This window comes from Castor canadensis, chromosome 9 (genome assembly GCF_047511655.1).
Source record: "Castor canadensis chromosome 9, mCasCan1.hap1v2, whole genome shotgun sequence".
Taxonomy (NCBI): Eukaryota; Metazoa; Chordata; class Mammalia; order Rodentia; family Castoridae; genus Castor; species Castor canadensis.
In genome coordinates, this window is record NC_133394.1 from 16032766 (window position 1) to 16057735 (window position 24970).

The following is a 24970-nucleotide window of genomic DNA, read 5'->3' on the forward strand; positions in this document are numbered from 1 at the left end:
ATCCAGTATCATCTCTATAAAATTCTCATTGAGTACTTGTAATATGTCTTCTTCTAAATTGTTCTTGTGGGCTTCATTGGGTCCTTTGGCATAGTTTATCTTCATTTTGTTGGAGTCTGGATCTGAGTTTCTGTTCTCTTCATTCCCCTCTGATTCCTGTACTAATTTTTTGCTGTGGGGAAACTGGTTTCCCTGTTTTTTCTGTCTTCCCGTCATTGTCCTTGGTGTTGTTACTGTCCCTGTACTGTGTGTAATTAAGTATTTTCTAGCTTGTAATAATAACAATGGTAATATTTAGAATGGAAGAGTGAGCTGAGATGGAAAGCAAGAAGTTAAAGAAAAGGGGAAAACAAATATACAGACAAGAGGGAGAAAGCAGAACAAGGTATCAGACAAGAGAGTTTCAAAGGTATAAACAGGGAGTGTTAGTGTACTAATCGACAGTAAGCTGAACAGACATTAGAGAGACAGAGAGAGGATTGAAAATCAAAGATAAAAAAAATAAAAAATAAGTAAATGAAAGTAATATCTATATATAAAAATGAATTAAAATAAAATGGAAAATAGAAAATTAAAAAAAAAAACAAAAAAAAACCCCAAAAAACTTCCAAGTTTATATGCAATACAGTTTCAGTCTTAATAATTTGGGTGTCTGTCTCAATCTCCAGTCCTGGAGTTGGTGCCTCAGATGTTGTTCTGTAGTTGTCTCATCAAAGGGGATGCATAAAGTAGAACAAAACTACACACACACACACACACACACACACACACACACACACACACACACACACACAAAAGCCCCACCAAGTGTCCCCAGTTCAAATGCAATACAGTTTCAGTAAGTTTTTTGGCTTGCAGGTGTAATTCGGTTGTTCTCTCATCAAAGGTAGGGAGAAAAAGAAAAAAAAAGCGTCTGGAGACAGTTCTGAGAGTGGTATCTGCAACTGTCGCTTGCCTGCCTGCTGCTCTCAGCCTGTAGCTGGCGGCGTTATTTATGCAGGTCTCTGGGGTGAGCTTAGCACTCACCTGGTCCCACAGGCTTTGTTTACTCAGAGTTCTCCTGTGCGGGAGCCTCGGCTACAGGCTTTCCCCTTTCCAAGCACTGGGAAAGGTGACACTGCACCCGCGTTCTCAGTCCTGGGTGTTTATTTACAGTTCATGTGGGAGGTGGGTCTTCCCCACCTCCTCTGAAGTTTTCCTCCCACTGCCACTTTCAGAAGCTTTCCTGCTCCTGCTTACTGGGTGGTGCTGCTGCTCCCGGCCTCCATGTTTGTTTACAGCTCACGTGGGAAGTGGGTCTTTCCTCCACTCTCATAAGCTTCCCCACTCCTGGTTGCTGGGCGTGCCCGGCTCCCGCCAGAGCCTCTCCTGCCCGCCTGGCTTGTTTATTTACAGTCCCGGGAAGGATTCCCTTCCCCCAATCTTCAGCGCTCAGGGCGCCCCACCCTCTTTCCAGCGTGTCTTAACTGTTCTTATTGCTTATTATTCAGTTTCTCTTTTTTTCCCGGGTGGAGGTCAGTCTGTCCAGGGGGCTGTGCTGCTCTGGCCCAGGCTTGTCTGTGGGAGAACCACGGTACCGCGAAGCTCACCTGGTCCGCGTCTTCCCAAGCCGTATGGGCGCCGGCCACTGGCGGCCCCGGGGGCCCTCCTTGTTTCTCCGTTTAATGTGAAGTGGAGATTCTCTGCACCAGCTGGAGGTGTGGAGGGGTCAAAGTTATGCCTTTTCTCAGTGATTATGCCTGCAAAGTGTGTCTCCAGCATCTCTCCAAGATTTCACTATAGGAGGGTCGCTTTCTGCTTCCTACCTCTAGCCGCCATCTTGGAATCTCCTGCCTAATTTTCTTATCTGCTTCCTCTCTTGATCCCGAATTACCTTTTCTTGCTTTATTGCATGTTTCCTAATTTTTTAAGCTGAATTCCACTTATTGTGTGTATGAAAACAAAAAGTAAGTCATATTCCTGCCTGGTCAAGGTAACACCTGTCCTTCCATCAGGCCACTGATGTGTAGGGCTGAGTTTGCAGTTGAGCTGAGATTTGGCATCGCTAGTTCAGTTAGATTGAGTTTAGCACAGGCTTCTTTTTACTGGAGGGCATCATCGGAACCTTCCCTGGAAGGTTGGCTCAGTTCTCCTGTCCTGTCTTGGGCCTTCAGCATGCCGTGCTATCTGTGCTGCTGGGTTCCTCTGTCTCAGCTTTCCTGACCCTTCCCCAGCCACAGGAGACTTCTCTGTCCTCCTTGGAGATGGTCCGAGTTTGCAAAGGCTTCTCCTTCCTTGCCCCGTGCCTTGGCATGCACCCCTCGTGTAGCCTCTCTCTCTATCTTGCTCTCAGACTTCCTCATGGGCACTTGAGCCAAGTGCATCTGCTGGACCTTACAAACTGTCACACCAGCCTGGATTCCACTTTTAAATTTTCATTAAAATTCTTCTGTTTTGTCTTTGATGGTTGCTTCTTGGTCCTGTTGTTCTGTGAAGGATGCAGACTGTGTGTGTGTGTGTGTGTGTGTGTGTGTGTGTGTGTGTGTGTGTGCACCCACCTTCTTCCCAAGGCCTGGCTTGTCACTTTTTGGATTTTCAAGTCATTGGGGTTTTTGGCATCCTCAACTCCTAGAGGTATTTTTTAAAATAATCTATGATTTTGTAGGTATTCCATCTTATTCCTATTGTTAGGGTAGGAATGATGTCATAATTTTCTACATTCTAAGTAGAAGCATAGCTCTCTGGTGATTAATTGTTTGAATTAACTTTTGGAACATACAGTTCTACTTCTGACTGCATTATGGCCTGCTTGCTCAATTTGAAACATCTTTTTGGTAGACAGAAGAAAAGTTATCATAAAGACTTCAGCCTGAGTAAAAGTAGGCAACATACATTTATCATCTCTGAAAAATGTAAGATTCATAGATGTGTAGTTTGTGTATTTTCCCCCCAGAAACTCTTAAGAGAAACTGATTGTAACTACTACATTTATATTACCTTTCAAAATCTTTGTTTTGGGCAGGGCTCACATGGTAGAGCATCTGCCTAGCAAGTGTGAGGCCCTGAGTTCAAAAAACCCAAAGGTTGAACTTTTTTTCACTTCTGGATTTGAGGTCTAGAAGAGTCCCTGCTGTTGCCTCAGCTTCTGCATGAAGTGAAGATGTAATGCCTGTTTCTTTCTTTATTTAAATGTGACTAATCCACCCAGAACATCTGTCTTTGCCTATCCTTACCATGGCACTGTTGTTCTATATATCTATCTACCAGATTTTACTGTCATTTCTTCTTCCAACTTTCTTTCTCCTCCTTTTCCTCTTTTCTTCTTCCTCCCTTCCCCCCTGGGGATTGAACCCAGGGCCTTCTGGATGCTAAGCGTGTTCTGTTCCACTGAGCTATACTCCCCCAGCGCTCTTGTAGCACTTTAGATTTCTGATTAGGATTTTTTGTCTGGTAAAGTCTATGCAAATATTCTGAAATGAACCTTCGAATCTGAAGCACTTTGGGTGCCAACCTAAAATAGTGTCTAGTGTTTCCTGATGGCTTACTTTTGTTTAATGACTTCCTAGCAGTTGATTAATTAAAAAGGAAATTAAGAAAACTAAAATGGTTAACAAAGCATTTGGGTATATAACATTTTACTTCCCCAGTGTTTTGGTGGCAAGGCTCAGTAAACAGGATGACATGAGCTGTATGTCATGTATAGGATGGGAACCCAGCTTTATGTAACACTAGCTGCTGACCCCATTAATAGGAGTGATGTGTCACAAGTGTGGAGTGTTCTGAAGAATGTGTATTGTGATAAGTTCTCAAAAGTGGAATGATTATGACTTAGGATACTATTTGTCATATTGTAAACAAATGGGATTTTTTTCCCCTCATGCATGATCTATTTCTGTGTAATCTTTCAAGGTTGTTTTCTGGTCTGTTCCACAAGGCAGCTCAAGTTTAGAGGCAAGGCTTAGCGTCATCTTTCAGTTTTTATGTCACAGAGGATTTTTATCCAGACGTAAAATGGCCATTGGCTCCAAAACCTGACAATTGCTTTTTCCCAATCATGGTACCCGTACTTGTGATTCATGACTCTTTCAACTTTGTCTCATCAATAGATATTTCTTGTATTCCAAGTTACCAGAGTCAGTCATTGTTTTTCCTGTCCAATCTCTACATGTAACATGGTTAAGAAGGGCCAGCCATCTGCCTGAAGTTGATATTGTTTTCCCTCACGCATGGACATCAGTGGAAAACTGTAGGAGAAAACAAAAAGGGATTAGAGAATACAGGGAATGTCTTTTGGAGCATTTTCTGATTTTGTGAGTTTTGTATATTTGGCCCTGATTTGCTACAGTTGCTTTTGGCTTCCACTGGATGCTTTTACTACTTTTGTATTTGAGTAACAGCTTTCCTATTCCATAGGATATAGAAGCCCTATTACTTTGTCAGAAGCATATAGAAGCCCTTCTGGAATTTTCCTCAAACCCATTCATTTTTTTCTTCTCTTTTGAAGAAAAAACCCCACCTTCTATACTGTCCTTCCAATCTTCAGTTATCTCTTTGAGGCCAACCCTTGCCCATCTTTAGTCTCTTTTCTACCCAGTAGCCAGCATTTCCATACAGTTTTCATCTGTCTATGTTGGTCCCCTACCAAAAACCTTCAGAGGCATTTAGGATAAACCAAAGTGGCTTATCCCAAGCATGGTTAAGGAGGCCCTGTGTAGCTGGCCTTTGTTACCTCTCTAGGCTTTCTTTGAGAGATGTTCTTGTTTTGTTTTATTTTGTTTTGGTAGAACTAAGGTTGGAATTCAGGGCCTTACACTTGCTAGGCAGGCACTCTACCACTTGAGCCACTCCACCAGCCCTTTTTTTGTGATGGGTATTTTTGAGATAGGGTCTCATGAACTATTTGCCAAGTGCTGGCTTTGAACTGTGATCCTCCTGATCTCTGCCTCCTGAGTAGCAAGGATCACAGGCCTGAGACACCACTGAGCCATTCTCCATGTGGGTTATAGGATCAGCAGTGGGACTGATTGTAGTTTCTCTAAAGTATGTCCTTGCTCTCCTATGTGCCTTCTCAGCTTAGGGGATGACTCTTCATTAACAAAATAAGCTTTTTTTGAACCTTAATGTTTTTAAAGAACAGTTTTGTTTTTTTAACAGCAAGATTAAGATAAGAGGAAGGTGCAGGGGTTTCTTTCTCATAGGCATCTCCCCTTCCTATGCATAGTCTCCCCATTATCAACGTCGTGCACTAGATCTGTCTCTTTGTTGCAACCAATGAACCTACATCATTTTCCGAAGTCCATGGTTTATAGGAGGGCTCATTCTTTTTTTTTTTTTTTTTTTAACACCAAGAAAACATTTTAAATTAAACTACAGAAACAATGGTTATAGTACAGAATATTCATAAGCAAAAAGATACACCATGTTTTAAGTACATACAAAGTTACAAACCATTTGCTTCCTTAATATTTTTCCATACTTTAAATTTATACATGAGGATGATTGGATTTACCATTTTGGAGGGGGGAAAAGTGGGGAAAAAGTGTATTATCATCAGCTAGATGTGCTCACTGTATGCTCCGTTATTTATATGCAAGACCCGGGTGACGGGAAGTGCAGTTGTCAGGCATTTTAATAAACTGGACAGCCATTTGTTTCTGCACGACAAGGCATCTTTACACAGGAGCAATCAGGAGAAAACAGGAAACAGCCAAGCCACTCTGCACTGCAACACGTAGGAGGGCTCATTCTTAGAGATGTACATTGTATGGGTTTGGACTAATGTGTGATGACATGTATCTATCACTGTCATACACACAGTATTTTCACTGCCCTGACTCATCTGTGTTCTGCCTTCTCATCATTTCTCATCTAATCCTTGGCAATCACTGATCTCTTTACTGTCTGTATAGTTTTGCCTTTTCTAGAATTGTCATGGTTAAATCATGCAGCGTGTAGCCATTTCGGGCTGACTTCTTTCACTAAGTAATAGGCATTTAAGTTTCCTTGTTATCTATTCGTGGCATGGAACCTCATTTCGTTTTAGCTCTGAGTATTACTCCATTGTGTGAGTAATATCCCGTGGTCTGAATGCACCATAGTTTCTGGATCCACTGAATTACTGGAGAACATCTTGGTTGCTTCCAAGTTTTGGCAATTGTGAACAAAGTTCTATAAACACCCTTGTGGAGATTTTTATGCAGACAGATATTTAACTACTTTGGGTAAATATCGAATCAAGGAGTATAATTTCTGAGTCATAATGGTAAAAGTAAGTTCACATTTGTAAGAAACCACCAAAGTGGGTTCAAAACCACTTTCTTTCAAAGTGTCTGCCCTGCTTTGCATTTGCACCTTGAGTGAGTTCTTGGCGGTCCACATCCTCACTAATATTTCATGTTTGTAGTAGTTTTGATTTCGGCCATTCTGACAGGCATATGGTGGATCTCGTTTTAATTTGTGTTCTCTTGGTGACCTCTGATGGGGAGCATCTTTGCCTATGCTTATTTGTCATCTGCATAGCATGCCCCATGTAACCCAGCAATCCCACATCTGGGTATATACTCAAAAGAATGGAAAGCAGGGACTGGGACAGGTACTTGCACACCTGTGTCGGTAGCAACACTATTCACAGTGGCCAAAATGTGGAAGTAAGTCAAGGAAAGGTTTCATGGGTATATGAATGGATTTTTAAAATGTGGTGCACACACACACAAAATGGAATATTCAGCCTTTAAAAGATAGTTATGTCGTGTGTTCTACCTAGAATGCATCATGCTAAGTAAAATAAGCCAGTCACAGAACACATGCATTGCATGATCTCACTTATATGTGGCACCTAGAACAGTTAAACTCATAAAAACAGAAAATAGATTGGAGGGTAGGAAGGGGAGAATGGGAAATTATTTAGTGGTGGTACAAAGCTTCAGTTTTTGCAAGATAAATATTTTGTAGATGGGTGGTAATTCTGGTTGCACAACGATGTATTTAGTGCCACCCAACTGGTTGGCATGGCTAAGATAGTAAATTTTATGTTATGTGTATGTATTTTACTGCAGTTAAAAATTAAAACAAAAAACCAAGCACTCCTCAGAGTAAAACCTTTGGAAATATTAGGGGAAGCATTGTGTTAGTGCCCTGCCGTAACCCGATGTGTTCCTGGTGTCTTTCAGGCCTGGCGTTTCCCTGACCGTGCAGGCGTTTTCAGAAGAGGAAAGGAAACAGTGGTTGGAAGCTCTGGGGGGAAAAGAAGCTGTAAGGATAATCCACGGCTGGGCTGTATTTCACATCCTGTAGAGCTGACTTGTGTGCATGTCTATGTTATTTTTGTTTTATAGTATTTGAGAAAAGTTCCCTGCTGAAACTGGCATTTGAATTCATCTTGGAAGCATTCAGCCCACTAGTAACTTGGCTTGGGGAGCAGCAGCACACATAAGAGTGGTGTATCATTAGTTTTATTTCTGATTTTTCTTGACTTTGCTTGAGGAAGTCATCCAAATTGTCAATTTCTTCTCTTCTACCTGACAGTCATTTGGGCACTGAGCACAATAAATACTTACCATGCGTTTTGAGCTCAGTGGGGATGGGGCGAATAGGAAGTGACATGATTAAGTAACTGCTACTATTATTTTGCTTGATTTAACAATGAGTGGTTTTGCCTAGTGGTTACAGTATGAGGCATCACCAGCCTTAGTGAGTGGGCCTCTGTATTCACATCACTTTGAGGACTAAATTAAGGGTAGTGGAGGGCTCCAGAGGTACTGGAATTCAGTCTGTCACCACTCTGCTTAAGCATTACTTTCATTTCCATGGATTGCTGGCCTTTGGGAGTTGAGAATTTGGCAGATCTTGTGTTGGATTGGGGATTCACAGAGAATAATTCCAGAAAACACCACAGAAGCAATTTAAATACACTCTGTGTAAAGTATGATTCTAAATAGGCTGCTGCTACCAGGTGGGCTTATCTGGAAAGTGTTTGCCATTTCTGAAAGTTTAGAGAGAAGGGCAAGAGGGAGGGATTTGAAAATAGAAGAGGGGTTTCTGTACTGTAAGAAGAGAGGTTTCACGTAGAGTATGGCATGGGCTGGAGCTAATGTTATGTCATGCTAACACAGCATGTTGGTGAAAGCATAGGAAACAGGGAAGGAGGCTGGCCAGCACTGTGTGTGGCAGTCTTCATGTATCCAGAAAACGAAGGTCCAGATTAATGTATTATAAAAATTAATGCTATGTAAGAGAAGGTACACCCTTGCCAAAAACCAGTGATCAGATTTGTGTCATCTTACCATATTTAAGCTATATTTACACTCGATAGCTTTATCCTTATTTATTTTATCTTATTATTATTATTTGCTTATTTAGTTTTTGAAGTACTGGGGATTGAACCCAGGGTCTCATGCATGCTAGGCAAGTGCTCTACCTCTCGAGCCATGCTCTCAGACTTGTGTTTTTATTTTTACCTTTATTTTTATTTTTATTGCAGTGCTTGGGATCTAACCCAGGGCCTCACAAATGCTATGCAAATGTACCACTTAGCTATATCCCCAGCTCCTATTTCTGTCTATTTATACTTAATTAGACCTTAAAATTTTTAGCTGGGAGCCAAAAAGTGCTTACAGTGTCGATGGTAACTGCAGGTTATGTTAATCCATTTTAGTAAATGCAATTCACTAACCAGGATGTATCTCCCAGGTGAGTCAAGAAGCACTTTAGAAAGTGAGATTTTATAGCAGAAAGGATCACGTGACTAAGTCATTGTGAGCTGTCTGTTTCCAATGTAGTGTGTTCTTGAACACATATGCTATATAAACTTCGCCAGCATAAAGTGATAAACAGGTGATTAACAAAGGCAAATCTGCAGAAAGTCAGTATTCAGCTGTGTATTTGTACAGGGGACCATAAGGTACAGCATATTTTTTGCAGGTGTTATATATCTTGCAAATAATTGGCCAGAACTAGAATTCTTAGAGGCTGTTGAGAATTACCACCTCGCTACTCCAGATAAAACTGGATTTAAACTATTGACAGCAGTCATCTCTTTGTTACACAAATACCAGATATTAGAAGTGGTAGTGAGAAGGTGAGCATTCATCTTACTGGTTAGAATGCAGGAGTCTGTCAACCCATAGCTGCAAGGCTTCGTGCTTCAAATTTACACTGACTTGTCCCTTAAGGACCACAACCTTATTTATTTCTTGCCAGTTTGGCATACCTCTGTGAGAGAACAGTAGTCAGAGACGCTGTTATCTTTACTGTGAGCACACGATCCTATGGAACCAGCTGAGACATCATGCCTCTTCTGCATTCTCATGCAGAATACCACATGTGTGGGTTTTCTCGAACACTGACCAGCCCTGTGACGCTAGCTGGGGTCCTACAGTTTAATTCATTTCTGACACTATCTACCTGGAGTGTCAGTGGCAGCTTCCACAGGTTACAGGCTGAATTCTGGATGACTGCCTCTGCCTCAGATATCTGTCACAAGTCTGGGCTTTTGTGGTAGAGTTTGGCTATAAATTGGGAATTCCTGTGGCCCCACCCCCACTTTGGATCAATAACTGACTAGAATGGCTCATAGAACTCAGAATAAAGTTTTATTTACTAGTGTTTTATAAAGGCTACAACCCGGGAACAGCAAGATAAGATGAGATGCATAGGGCCAGGTCTGAAGTAAGGGTGGAGTGGGGCACAGAGCTCCCATGTTTTCTATGGGCTTTCACCCTCCCAGTCTTCAATGTGTTCACCAAACCGGAAGTTCACCAACTCTTTATTTTTATTTGTTTGGGTGGTACTGGGGTTTGAACTCAGGGCCTTGGGCTTGCCAGGTTAGTGCTCTGTCACACGAGCCATAACCTGGCCCTTTTGCTTTATTTGATTTTTCAAGTAGGGTTTCACTTTTGCCTGGGCTGGTGATCTTCCTGCCTCTGCATGCCAAATCACTGGAAAAACAGGAGTGTGCTCCCATGTCCACCTTGTGTGAGTCTGGTTGGCCTCAAGCCTGGATCTTCCTCTCTCTGCCTCCCATAAAATCTTCTTATTTGAGTTTTTAAATAGCTTATCTCCATCTCATTCCCCAGGAGGTCAGTGGGTGGGGCTGAAAGTCCCATCCACAGGGGTCTTATCTTCTGTGACCTCATTAGCAGAAACTCAGGTGCAGGCAAAAGGGGCTTACTATGAATAACTGAGCTGTTCCTGTCAGGAAACCCCAAGGGTGGAGGAGCTTTTTGCCTCAAAGCAGGGACAAAGACCAGACATACTTCTTCTCCCACATTAGCCAATGTCAAATTTACGAAAACATTATTGCATGGTTTTAAGCACACCTACTTGAATCGCTGTTACTGATGTGATAAAAATATTGTTTTCCTTTCTCTCTCTCACTAGCTGTTCCATAGTTTTAATAGAGCCATCATCCCAAGACCGGAAGGAAGTAAGTGTTCATTTATAAAGATGACTGTACTTCCCTTTCTTCATGTGTCACTCTGTGTTCTTTCCTGATGTCACAGCATTGTCAGGTCTCCTCTCTGCACCCCTTTGACTTAGTCCTCTGTCTACCACTTGTCCTCTCTATTGGGGACCATCTCTGAGTGCTCAGGACTGCCGTAGCCCTCATTCATCTTTCCCATTGTGAGCTTTTTTGAATTTTCCTCCACCACTTAAGTTGCTGTTTATTCTTTTATTTTTATTTTATTCATATGTGCATACAATGTTTGGGTCTTTTCTTCCCTCTTCCCCCACTCCCTCCCTTACCCCCCCACTCCGTCCCTTGCCCCCCTGCCCCCTCCCTCTCCCCCCTTACCCCCTCACTACCTGGCAGAAACTATTTTGCCCTTATCTCTGATTTTGTTGTAGAGGGAGTATAAGCAATAATAGGAAGGACCAAGGGTTTTTGCTAGTTGAGATAAGGATAGCTATATAGGGAGTTGACTCACATTAATTTCCTGTGCGTGTGTGTTACCTTCTAAGTTAATTCTCCTTGAACTAACCTTTTCTCTAGTTCCTGGTCCCCTTCTCCTAGTGGCCTCAGTTGCTTTAAAGTATCTGCTTTAGTTTCTCTGTGTTGAGGGCAACAAATGCTATCTGGTTTTTTAGGTGTCTTACCTATCCTCACCCCTCCCTTGTGTGCTCTCGCTTTATCAGGTGATCAAAGTCTAATCCCATTGTTGTGTTTGCCCTTGATCTAATGTCTGCATATGAGGGAGAACATACGATTTTTGGTCTTCTGTGCTGTTTATTCTTATAGCCATAAATGACCACAGAAGAGATTCAGGTGTTCAGTCTTCAGCTTTCTGTCTGAATTGCAGGATCCTGTGTGTAGAAGCTGTTTCTTAGGTCCCTGTTTTCACCCTCCTCATCCTACCTTTTGTCATTTCTAAAGAGAAAACAACAGTGAGAGAGTCCCTGGAACACATATGCCATTTAGTTAGAATTAGCAGGGACTTGTGATGGGCATGTTCAAAGAGGATGAGGCAAGAAGAAAACTTTAAAGGCAAAATGAGAAGGATTATAGCAGATATTTTAAAATGATGGGCTTTAGGCACAATGGTTAGTAACAAGAGTGGTGCCAACCCATGGTTGAACACATATGCTGGGAAGATGACCTTGTAGAATTAGTTTTCATGAACGATTACTGTCCTGGCCTGTGGTTCTGGGAGAGGATTTTGTGATAGTTACTGTTAGGCTGTCATGTGTGAGAACCCACCCTTTCATCATAACCTCCCAGTTTCATCTCCTTTTTTCTTTTTGGTTGACAGTGGGGACTCTATTTTGATTTTGACACTTTTGTGTTCCTTTCATACTTTGGTATCCTTTCTTCTTATAGCCTCTTAGTATGGACTATCCAAGTAGTATATTACACCTTGAAAAATAGCAACAACAAATAATTAAGGCTTTTCACATATTCTAGGAGGATCTTCACGTGCACTGTATGTAGAGGAAAATAAAGTATTGTCTACCACTGCACTTTTGATTAATACTTAGATGAAGGAAACATGACGGGATTTACTATATTCTATGAATTTACTTTTGATATGTTTGGACACATCAAGGTTACATTTGTGAGATGCTTATAGTTTGGAAACACTGTTACATAACATGGTTTTTTTGGTGGTAGTAGGGTTTGAACTCAGGGCTTCACGCTTGCTTGGGGAGCTCTACCACTTGAGCTGCACGAGAGTCCATTGTGTGATTTCAAAATAGTCCTGATGACTGTGCCAGTGTTTGAATAAAAGGCATCTCTAGCCTGGCCTTGGATGTTGACAGGTGCCCCAGAAGGGGAGCACATCCACTGGGGCACCTCTTACCCTGTCTTCCCTCCACCCCAATCCTTCTCACCTTTGCTCATTCCTTCCACTGTCTTTTTCCCACTCCTCCCTGTTCCTTTTTTTTTTCTTCTCTCATTTCTTCCTTTGCCCTTTCTCTCTTCTTCCTGCCCCTTTCCATTTTTTATTTATCATAGAGAAGCTGAAACACACTTTTTGGGAGAAATAGTTTTGCAAAGCAGAAAGAAATACGTGGCAGTTTATAAAAGTTTGTGAATAGTAGATTCTAGAACAGTAAACCACTTCTCAGTTTTCATCCTTAAAATTCTCCTGAAGCTTAGCCTCATGGGTTACATACACAGTTTATATATTCATGGACTGGGAGTCTTGAGAGAGCCAAGGGTTAGGGTTACAGTTCCCTGGGCCCTAAGTGCAGTGGCTAAGAGGGCCACTTTTCTCGATTTGATTTTGGAAAACAGGAATTGTCTTTCAGTAGAATTTATAAATACTCCACCTGAAGCAAAGGCAAACTTCTGCCACACAAGTCATCTGTTTGTAACCCATTATGAAAATAATAAAATATTATTTTAAAAGTTTGGAGCATGGCATAAAATACCATAATTTTACTTTAAGTTCCTTGCTCAAATAGTACATTTTAAAAAACCTTTCTTAAAAATTTCCATGTTTAAAAAAGCTTGCCTTCTTAGATTCTCAAGTAATCTAAGAACCTTTACTCGTATTTGTAGTTGTCTTTAACTGAGCAACTGTTGGGATTTTTGGCAAAATAGATATTGACTATTTCTAGATAGCTTTGCTTTAGAGATTGCCATTACTTTTGAGCACTTAAAATCAATTGTATTTATTCAGGTAAATTATTCTATATTATAAATTGATTTAAAAATTAGTAATAGATATCCTGCTCTTCCAGAAAATGCAGTTTTAAATATATGAAACTCCCATTTATATCATTTACCTGAGGCAATACATGGCCTTTAGCTTTTAAGGATAGTGAAGCAAAAGTTACATTGCATTTAACTTTTCTCCTCTTTTTTGTTAGGAGGATAAATATGATAAGCACATGTACCCTTAATATTTCATTTTAATTTGTTTTATTTTATGTTTTAGGTGCACAGCTGGATCAGACAGGATTCACAATTCTCAGAAAATGTATCAGTGCAGTGGAAACACGAGGTAATGTGATCGTTTCAATCATTTTATTCATGAAAGGCTTTAGGTATGTAAATCTGAAAGTCATTTAAAATACTCATCTCATGATTAAAGGTTGTCACGTAAAATACATTAACAAAACGCTCATTTTAGGTATCTGAGTCAGTTCCTTATTTACTGGGACAGTGTGGGATTTTCCTTTTTCATGGAAACGGGAGAACCTTGGTTCTCCTTTGTCCTAAAACATGAGGTTGAAATGAGAATTGGATTTGTTTGCTAGGTCTGCCATAACGAAATGCCACAGACTAGATGGCTTAAACAACAGAAATGTATTTTCTCATAGTTTTGGAGACTGGAAGGCCAAGATCAAGGTGTTGGCAGGCAGCTTCTTCTGAGGTCTGTGACTGGCTTGCTGATGACTCCTTTGCACTGTGTCTGCCTGCACATTTACTTGGTGGTGTCTCTTTTGTATTTGCACATTTCCCCCTTGTATAAGGGTTCAAGTCATACTGGATCAGGGCCCTGCTCTAATGTCTTCATTTTAACCTCATCACTTCTTTAAATTCCCCATCTCCCAAACCTGTCACATTCTGAGGTACTGGGGATTAGGGGAACACAGCTCAGCTGATAAAATCTTTGGACGGGCTAGCAGTGTGGGACAAGCAATTTTTTTTGTTTGTTTTGGTGCTAGTGGGGTTTGGACTCAGGGCCTTGCTCTTGGGAGGTAAGAGCTCTACCTATCACTTGAGCCGTGCCCTCAACCCTTCAACAGACAATCTGTCACATTTTGTTCAAGGACTTTGAAGTTCTTTGTTCTGTTTTATCTTTTGGGTCCCCACCCAGCATATGCAAGGCTTTGGTTTGATCTCCAGCAACATATAAAAAAGAAAAATCATCTTCCTGAGGTAAAATTAAGATAAGCTATACAAAATGGTAAGTTTCAAAAAATGGAAACAGTTAAGTAACTGCTGCTACTGTAACCATATCTGATTTCCCCAAATTCCTTCTGCCCCTTTGCAGTTATCAGCACTGTACCCCTGTGCAATTCCCATCTTGGTCTCTGCATTCACTGAGTTGCTTTTTATCATTCTAGGTCTGTCTTGAAAGAAAGTAAAATATTTCAAAACATTTTGTACAGTGGAATCATTTAGTTTATAGTCTTTTGACTCTGACTTTATTGAACATGGTGCTTTGAGGATTTCTATTACTGAGCGTATCCTCATGTTCACTTCTTTTTCATTGCTGGGTGATGTTCCATTTTGTGGATATACCACAGTTTGTTTATCTACTCACCTGTTAATAAATATTTGGTGTGTTTCCATTTAAAATTTATGGAAAGCTAAATTAGCCTCCACCAACCAAAACCCAAAGAACTTTATTTTATAGTCCCAAAGAAAACACAGGGCTGTTGTACTTTGTAGACATTCCATAAACTTTGGAGAAGCCGGATGTTGTAGTTCTCTATGTTTGAAGACCCAGTGAAATATGAATAAGTTGATGCTGGGAAAACTGGTTAGCAGTCTGCAAAAAACTGAAACTAGATCCATGTATATCACCCTATACCAAGATTAACTCAAAATGGATCAAGGATCTTAATATCAGACCACAAACTCTTAAGTTGATACAGGAGAGAGTAGGAACTGCTCTGGAGTTCGTAGGTATAGGTAAGAACTTTCTCAATGAAAACCCAGCAGCACAGCAACTAAGAGATAGCATAGATAAATGGGACCTCATAAAACTAAAAAGCTTCTGTTCATCAAAAGAAATGGTCTCTAAACTGAAGAGAACACCCATAGAGTGGGAGAAAATATTTGCCAACTATACATCAGACAAAGGACTGATAAGCAGAATATACAGGGAACTTAAAAAACTAAATTCTCCCAAAACTAATGAACCAATAAAGAAATGGGCATGTGAACTAAACAGAACTTTCTCAAAAGAAGAAATTCAAATGGCTATAGCAATAAAGGAAATGCAAATTAAAACCACGCTAAGATTCCACCTCACCCCTGTTAGAATAGCCATCATCAGCAACACCACCACCACCAGGTGTTGGCGAGGATGCGGGGAAAAAGGAACCCTCTTATACTGTTAGTGGGAATGTAGACTAGTACAACCACTCTGGAAAAAAATTTGGAGGCTACTTAAAAAGCTGGACATCGATCTACCATTTGATCCAGCAATACCACTCTTGGGGATATACCCAAAAGACTGTTACTCCAGAGGCACCTGCACACCCATGTTTATTGCGGCACTATTCACAATAGCCAAGTTATGGAAACAGCCAAGATGCCCCAGCACTGACGAATGGATTAAGAAAATGTGGTATCTATACACAATGGAATTTTATGCAGCCATGAAGAAGAACGAAATGTTATCATTCGCTGGTAAATGGATGGAATTGGAGAACATCATTCTGCGTGAGGTTAGCCTGACTCAAAAAACCAAAAATCGTATGTTCTCCCTCATATGTGGACATTAGATCAAGGGCAAACACAACAAGGGGATTGGACTTTGATCACATGATAAAAGCGAGAGCACACAAGGGAGGGGTGAGGATAGGTAAGACACCTAAAAAACTAGCTAGCATTTGTTGCCCTTAACGCAGAGAAACTAAAGCAGATACCTTAAAGCAACTGAGGCCAATAGGAAAAGGGGAACAGGTACTAGAGAAAAGGTTAGATCAAAAAGAATTAACCTAGAAGGTAACACCCACGCACAGGAAATCAATGTGAGTCAATGCCCTGTATAGCTATCCTTATCTCAACCAGCAAAAACCCTTGTTCCTTCCTATTATTGCTTATACTCTCTCTACAACAAAATTAGAAATAAGGGCAAAATAGTTTTTGCTGGGTATTGAGGGGGCGGGGAGAGGGAGGGGGTGGAGTGGGTGGTAAGGGAGGGGGTGGGGGCAGGGGGGAGAAATGAACCAAGCCTTGTATGCACATATGAATAATAAAAGAAAAATGAAAAAAAAATGAATAAGTTGAATATTTAATTCACTCTTTTTTTTTTTTGGCAGTACTGGGGTTCAAACACGGGGCCTCACACTTACTAGGCAGATGTTCTACCACTTGAGTCACTCCGCCAGCCCTTAATTCATTCTTATTTATTGTATGCTCCAGTCCCGTTTTGGATGACTTGATGATTTGAAGTACTTGCATCCGCATTTTTGGTTCAGACAGGACCTTTGTTATAAAGCCAGACTGGCACTTGTGAGATTGGCTTGCTGGGTAATGGATGAATACGAGCTGTCTTATGACATGCGGGTTTGCCTATCAGTAACAACTCAAGCCCCAGAAAGCCTTCTCACCCACTCTCTTACAGTGGCAATTCAGATTGATGGTCAGGCTTTCCATCATTTCATACTGTGCTGAAGTTGAGCTAACAAATTTGTTCATTTTCCTTGTGCTTCAGAAATTGCTATAATTATAATATTTCTCATTCAACACTCATGTTTCTTTATCCCTGAGGTCCTTAAGTTAGAACCTTAATCATATCATTTGCATGCTTATTAATGTTGATAAATTAAATTCTTTCCCCAAAGCGTGTGTTTTATACATGCTTCTGCCTGAACAAATAAGGATCTATCTAGATGGTTTTCTTACTGGGATGTGCAGCTTTGAGGAGTGTTATGTACACTGAATAGCATAAATATATTGAAATCTGCATATATGTTATTGGAAGTATATAAGTTGCTAGTTCGTTTTAAGAGAAGAACGGCTCCATATTTTTTACATTAGATTTTGCCATTTAAAAATAGAACCAAAAAGCATGTTTCTTTTTTCAAATCTTTTGCTCCCAAAGGTCTTCCATTACTGAAACCTTTTGCTTTCAGTGGAATAATAGACTAAAAATAGTTTGAAAATGTCAACAGATCATGTTATCAAAAATGATAGAGAGCACTGTAGAGTCTCTGAGATTTTTATCCAAAATTTGGAAGTTCTTCACTGTTTTGCAGTTAGCCCTCTTAGCTGTTTATCTTTTTTATGTTATGGGTGGTGCTTTCTCCCTTTTTTCTACCAGGATACAGTTAGCTTGTGTTGCTATAATAAGAAATCCCCACATCTCCACGGCTTAACACACAAGACCTCCTTTTCATTCATCAAGTTTTTTTGAAGGCTTTGCTCATCAGTCAGATACCTGGGTCTTTGGAGTAGCCAACCAAGTTCAAGGTTTCCTGGTTGCCTTGCCAGAGGGAGATTGCTCTGGAAGGCTTTGCACTAGCAAATCCATTCTCCAGTTTGGAAGAATTCTGCACACAACTACGGGGGCCATTAGTAGACACAAAGGGTCAAGGAAGCATAACCCTCCTGTGATCTGGAAAATACAGGTTCAGAGCTTGAAAGAATGGGTGACTTACAGATTGATAACTGCTGTGCTTTTCTTAGTCTTCATGCCTATTGGCCAGCAACACTTAATCATCTCATTGGATTTCCTTAGCACTTGTGAAGGAAGTTTGGTGCCTGTGGGGAGAAGACCACTGGAGGATCTTAGCCACCATCTTGCTCCACCTGCAGCAGTACTGAATTTAAAACACTGTCTTTAGTATTTTAAATATGATTGTTGTTGTTTGAAAACTACCATTTCATATGGTTTGGTTGAAGAAATTATCCTTTTGTTGCCTTTATCTCAGATGCTTTTTTAAAAAAAGGACATTTGGCATTTTTGTTATCAAACTTATTTGTGATATTACCAAAATAGTTGAAAAGCTTCAAATGTATGAAGTTTACTATACTCCTCAGTACCCTCAGAAAAGGTAACATTTTCATTTGTCCTAACATGCTCACCTTTGTCAGTTATTCTAATTTTGAGATGAGAACAAATCCCATTTTGCTACCATGTCAGTATCAGAACACACTCTGTAACTTCATGAGCGAGTAACTGTAAAAACGTGAGTGTATGCCAAGTTGAAGGATTTCTTCAACTGTTGCTGCGTATAAACCACCTGGGACCTTTAAAAATACCTGTGCTGGGCCCAGTTTGACTTAATTGCTAATGGGTGAACTGGGAAGTGGGAGTTTTTTGTTGTTATTAATGGTTTCCCATTGCATTTAGATAACCATCCAAACCTCTTGCAGTGACCTTCAAAGCTCTACATGATATTTGGATGATCTTCTGACCTCATTTCTACTGAAGTTGCTACTACTTTTCCTTCATTTCCTCTGAAGCAACAGTTTTTAAAATATTCATTAAGCTCTCCACTTATGCACTGTTTTCTCCGAAAAAGCTTGAATCTCTACTATTCATATGACTGATTTTGCTCCTCCTTCATTTTGACTTAATTGCTAAGTAAGTTCTCAGAGAGGGTTTTCCTGACCAAGCCTGTCTTGACAGAAAGAGGTGAAGTTTCTAGCAACATGTTTTCAACCAATATTTTTCCTACCTTGTTGTTCTCTATTACAGCAACTGCCGGAAGGGGAGTTTTAAAAAGTTCCCCATGTTATTCATTCATTCATTCATTCATTCATTCTTGGGGGAGGCAGTACTAGGGCTTGAACCCATGGCCTCAACCATGCTAGACAAACACTGTACCTCTTGAACTGTATCTCCAGCCACCTTTTTAACTCTTTGTTTTGAGAAGGGGTTTCAATGCTACCTTTGCCCAGAACTGACCTCAAACTTGATATCCTCCTGTCTCCACCTCATGAGTACCTAAGATTACAGGCATGCACCACCATGCCCAGCTTCCCTACATGATTCTAACATCAGCTAGCAAAGTTGGGGAATCAGTGTCCTAATGGAAGTATTGCTTGTGTATTGGAAAATAGGATGAACAATTTTATCTTCATTGTTGATAGTATCCTATTACAAGGGGATTTTTTTCCCTTTACTTCTTTTTAAAAATAACCCAACCTCAATCCAAGCAAACGAAATATAAAACTTCTGTAGAAAATAGCACAATGTTCTTTTCTTTCCCTGAAATATCAAGGTTTTGTTTGTAGTTGGAAGACGGTCGGTTAACCAGTATTTATTGAGCAATCACAGGGTGTACGTGGCCTTGCTCTAGGTCTTTGGGATACATAGTAAAGGTTGGTCTGTATAATCCTTGATCCAGTAATAGTAGTCAGAACAAAGAGATTTGTTAACAATTGAATTATATTAGATGATAAAATATAAATGTTACAAGTTTGCATGGATTAAGAGAATCTGAGTGCACGATGACGGATTGGAAAAGACTTGAGGCTAACTGAGAGCAATGTTTTAGGACTAGGCTCCTGTAGATTTAGAGACTGGGAACAGATATCTTGGCATTGAGAAAAATGTCAGCAAAGGTGTGGAGGCAATACAACAAGCCAAATTTGATTTGAAGGGAGAGCACAGACAGTACATGTCTGTGTTCCAGCATTCACGCCTTCTTGTGAGGGTGATGGGTTCAGGGCAGAGAAGAGTCAAGTTGCCAGCTCACAGAGGTCACTATGGTGACTAGTCCTGGTAGCTATGTGTGGGCTGTACAGAATCATGCTGAGGGTGAAGTACTCTATAATTCAGGCACTGAGGCTGAACAGGAGCTCTGGCAGTGGTGCAGAGTACACATAGTTCCAAGTGACTTGACTGGAGTCCTGCTGGTCACTTTTGGCACTTGGTTGCACGTGGAGGATTCTGCAAGGAATTTCGTCTTCAAGCTTTTGTTTGGGAAACTCAGGGGTCCATTGTAGACTGAGTGGCATATTCCAGGATCACCACCATGCTTTTGGAAATTGTGTATTCCTACCCTCTATCTAGATCTGTTGAATGAGAATTGTTGATGATTGGGTCTTTTTTTAGACAAGGAGAGACCCAAGGTGACTAGCAAAGTCAAGTGGGGAACAGGCTTGCTAATTTTCTGCTTTCAGGGATAGGAGAAGCCATGAGAGATTTCCTGTGAGTGTGGTTTATTAAGCCCCTGCTGGAGGGGGCTGGAGTACCACAATCTGCTCGAAGAGCACACCTCCAATAATACAAGGTTCTCTTATCAGGCTCACTTTTCTGGGATCCAAGCCTTTAACACATGGGCTTTTGGAAGTCATACTATAGCAATCCACCTGTGGCCTCCCAAGATTGACTATCAGCTGTCAATGCAAAATTTGTTCAGTCAATCCCAAGGGTCCCAAAGTCTTAGCTGTTGCAGCGTTGCTCAGAATTTTGAGTTGAAAGTTGTGTTCTCCAAGACTCAAGGGAAAACTGTTAGCTGTGAGCTCCCCATGGCCAAGAAGCAATCAAGAGAACTCAGATCTAGAATTGAATTCTATAGGGCAAGAGGAATTGTCCAGGTGCATATGTGTGGGCTGTTGGAAGGAAGGAATTTTGGCAAAGGGAACAGTGGGAGTGAAGGTATAGATGTTTGCAAGGATGGGATGCTTTTGTGATCTAAGAGTATCAGGTGGGACAGGAAGAAAGGCAGGAGAGAGGTAGAAGTGGGGAAGGGAGGCACTTAGATTACTCACCTGGAGAGTTTTTGTTGCCTTTAAGTGACAAGAAGTTGTTGTCAGTCATAAGCTCCAAAGAGGTGCAATAAGATACACTTGGAAGGATTCTTAGTTTCTCAGACCCTTCCTTCCTTCCCAGACCCTTCCTCCCTTTGCACTATCTACCTCCCACCCAGGTTCGTGAATGTTAGAAGCTAGTTTTGTATATAGTGTATGTTCTTGTCTTCGTTTCCTCCTTCCACCCATCCTTCCCCTGGATTTATTACCCTGAAGTACTCAGGTGCCAGGTGGCTATATAGCCTGGCCTTGTTAGCCATATTTCCTATATTAATTTTGTTTCTGGGATTTTTCTCTTTACTTGGAATTGAAATGTGTTATTTATTCTTTCTCAGCTTCTTTTCCTCTTTAAATACAGTCAGTGCCTTGCACGCTTAGTAAGCACTCTATAAGCAATTTTTTTTTGCTTGGGCACTCAAAGATTTGACTAAACTGTCATATTGGCAGTTTGACCAATTTACCATTTGTAAGATGATTGGAATAATTTAATTCTTCTGTATGTGATTGGAATTGAACTTTCACATAACAACTGTAGGATTTGTTTTCAATCCAATTTGTAAGTTTGTCTGCTTTCTGAATTATGGCTACCATATTAGACATAGAAATAATACATCATATTACATATGGAGGAAACTTATGGTTTCAGAATTTGCAAGGTAATTATATAATTTTCTCAAGTAAATAACTCCCTTTTCTGAAAAGGCACCATGCCTGGTACATTTGTTGTCTTTTCCCAACCCTGCGTGACACCTAATTTTCAGGTATGTGTACTCAAAAATAAGCAAAACCAGTAAGATTCTTTCGTTTAAAAACATCTTTCAGTTGCTATTTTTAAAATAGTCATTTTGATTTAAAACTAAATTTGTATGCCACTTTTGTTTATGAAGTCTCTCTTAAAAATCTTCCATATGTGCAGAATTTGAATATTCGCTTTACTTTTCTAGAGGATGGTATTAAAATGTCGGTCTAGGCAAGCTGTCAGTTATCAGATTCAGCATTGTAACAAGCTGTGAACTCATGGGATAGAAGCAGGGAGCCACATATAAGATGTGACAGACCTTGATTTGTTGCATGTAAAAGTAATTTCTCTTTCTTTGAAAAGAAAGTTTCAGCTTTTTGGAGAACCTTACTGGTGTTGGCTTGAATACTGTTCACCTTCCAGAGCACTTTGGATGGAGTGTGGTCTCAGGGTGGCCTCTGGCAGAAGACAATCGTGTAATTTCAGTATTAATCTTCATGGGGTGTGGTGGGAAGATCTTCAAAGTTAGCCACGATTGCACATTAATCTCAAATGGCCACAGGCAAATTTTGTGCAAAATGGAGAAAATAAAGAACAGCTGTATCAGAAACTTTACAGCAAGTTAACTGAAGTTTCTCTCTGGGCTCTTTTTTAATCAGAATGGGTGTGAGGTGAGTGTGGGTGGACACAGCGGACAGCCTTACATGGGAGGGAACTGAAAATTCTTGGGGTATCTTCAGAAATTCAAATGCAGACTTGAAATACCAAGACCGAGGAAGTCAAGATGGCATATTCCTTTTCTTAGTCATCTTAAGAAAACTCTGGAGAGCTGTTAGCTTCCAAATGAATGGTGGAGTTAAGTTGATAGGGGCACACACTTCTATTAGATGGCATGCTCCAAGTCCATGCTTATCCCACATTCAGGTGGCTTAGGGTTTGATTTATACTGTTACACTGCTTCTGTCCAGTGATCTTTCCTTTTCAGCCTATGAATTCTCCAAACTTCTCCTTTTTACCTGCGGTAACATTTTTCTCCTCTTTAACACATCCGTGGAATAGAAGTGAAGAAAATTCATAGGATTTTGTGTAGTCATTACATAGATCATCTTGCTTCTGGGTACATTTGGGGTTAGAAGTTGGGTGAGGGGGAAGATAACAACAATGGCTTACTTTCAAGTAGTGTAGAAGGTGTTTTAGATGGAAAAAGCTGCCTTGCTACAGAGTAGTAGGCTGGGTTTTGTGTATTTGCATCACATTTAATGGGGCCTATGGTGATAACGAATGTTCTTTATGCTCTTAGAATGGAGGAGCATGAACTCAGAAGTCAGTCTTGATCGGACCTCAGTCTTAGCAGGTACTACACAGCAAGTTAGTTAAGCCAGCTCTCTGGGTTTTCATTTTATCAACTGTGAAACAGTGACGGTAGTGTCACCTGCATAGGGTTGTGGTGGGACTGAAAAGAGATTGCTTGGATTTGGCACATGAGGTCACAGTAAGTGTGAGGTGCTTATTTGGAGGTAAACCCCCAAATTAAGGCCACTCATAACATAGAAGTTCCATTATTGACTCAAGGCTCCAGTATGACTGAGGGACTTGAAGGTTTTATTTTTGCCCTAATAGCAGGGGAAATAAATCACCCAAGTTTAATGGACCTAGGGATTTCATCTGGCCTTTTATTATTTTTTATTGTGCTGGGTGGGGGTGCTTTGTGACATTTACAATGTATCAAATATATCATACTCGAATTCACCCCCTCCACTGCTCTCCTTTCATATGGCTCGGGTTTGGCTTTCAGCCTCTTATTCCTCAGTGTGTTAGGGTCATGTGAGCAGTAGGACAGCTTGAATAGTCAGAGTGCAAAGAAAGAGAAGAGGTTCAGAACACTATGGCTTTCGTGTTGATTCAAGCTCTTGTGTGGAATCCAAGAGAGAAGGAGGGAAAGGAAAGGAAATGGACAGGAAAGGGAGGGAAGAGAAACAGAAGGGAAAGAAAGGAAAATGAAGGATAAGGGAAATGAAGGGAATGGAAGGGAAATGAAGGAGGAGGGAAGGGAAAGGAAACAGAAGGGAAGGGAAACAAATGGAAGAGAAATGGAAGGGGAGGGGAGGGAAGCAAAAAGGAAGGGAAGGGCAGGGAAACAGAAGGGGAGGCAAACTAAAGGGAAGGGAGGGGAGTGAAGGGAAATGAAACAAAGGGAAGGGAAACAGAAAGGGAGGGAAGAGAAGGAGGGAGAATGGAAGAGTAATGGACAGGAAAGAGAAGGAAGGGATTTGAAAAGAATGGAAGGGAGGGGAAGGGAAATGAGGGGAAGGGTGAGACTCTTCCCAGTTGAGTGTGATCGATTGGTATCTGACACTGCTGTGGCACTAAGCAGAGGGGCAGGTGGCAGCAGTGGTCATCTCTCTAGCCTTGTTCTAATGTCTCATCACTGTAGTGAAGGAATGAAAAGGAGTCTTGAAAAACAAGCCAACTTTTGCCTTGAATCAGAAGCGCTTCTCTAATTTCTACTATTGGAAGCTTGCCTTAATCTGGAACTGGATCAGTGATGAGTTTGAACATAAATTAACTTTAATTTGGCTGCCTTGTCCATTCTAGCTTACTTGAATGCTAACTTGATCCTGACCACAGGCGTGTTTGATGGACCATAGTCGATACTTCTTGGATAGTTCTTACAGGAAAGATGATAGAGGAAAGGAGGCATGGCTCCTATCCTTGACAATCAGCATCAGTTGAATTTTAGGGTCGTGAAGGTGCTGAAATTTTGTGCTATTTCCATGTTGACAGGCGACCTCACAGAGTTTCATGGAGACGATGGAAGACATACAATTCCTGGATCAGAGACAGTGAACAGTGTGTTACTCTCAGAAGTTAGATTATTGCATTTTGTGCTGGCTCCCTAACTCTCAATTCTCAAGTGCCCTACAAAGAGCTGGCTATACAGTGGCTTGTGTTACCATAAACTTAGGAAATGCAAACCTTTTATAATTGCAAGCAAGTAATTCCTTTCCTGTCTCTCTCTAGAGGGAGAGACGATCTCTATTTACAAGGCCATAAACAACCTATACTTTCCTCCATAGTGAGATATTGGAACAGAAGTTACCTGGAGGAGGGTGTTGTTGGATGGCATGAATGAGAATATGCTCTCTGAGCAGTTGAATCCAGAATATGGCAGATCCTAGGTACCGTGCTGCCTCGTTTGTCTTGGTTCTGAAGGCTGGGGTGAGGTATTGACAGTTTTGGACATAGTGTACTGAGGAGGAATTGATGAGAATGAGAAAGGAATGAGGGGAAGACGGAAGTCAGGATGACTGCTTAGAGTTTAGAAATAATTTAGAGATGAAGAAGATTTAAACTAGAATATGGAC

At 40.8% G+C, this 24970-nt stretch overlaps 1 protein-coding gene across 12 annotated transcripts in view; it reads left to right on the forward strand.

Moving 5' to 3' along the window:
• The window catches only part of Arhgap10 (Rho GTPase activating protein 10), a 285111-nt gene that overhangs the window by 139212 nt on the left and 120929 nt on the right, over positions 1-24970 (forward strand). For 7 of the 12 annotated variants that reach the window (XR_012435593.1, XM_074041257.1, XM_074041258.1 and 4 more), the window contains 3 exons: positions 7149-7230; positions 10357-10402; positions 13359-13424. Coding sequence is in view for 9 of the 12 variants with exons in the window: in XM_074041257.1 (XP_073897358.1) it covers positions 7149-7230; positions 10357-10402; positions 13359-13424 (194 nt within the window). In the remaining 3 variants the exon portion in view is untranslated. Of the gene's footprint in view, positions 1-7148; positions 7231-10356; positions 10403-13358; positions 13425-22905; positions 23607-24970 lie in introns of those variants that run through there. The other 5 variants (XR_012435595.1, XR_012435594.1, XM_074041263.1 and 2 more) reach the window with 3 other exon arrangements.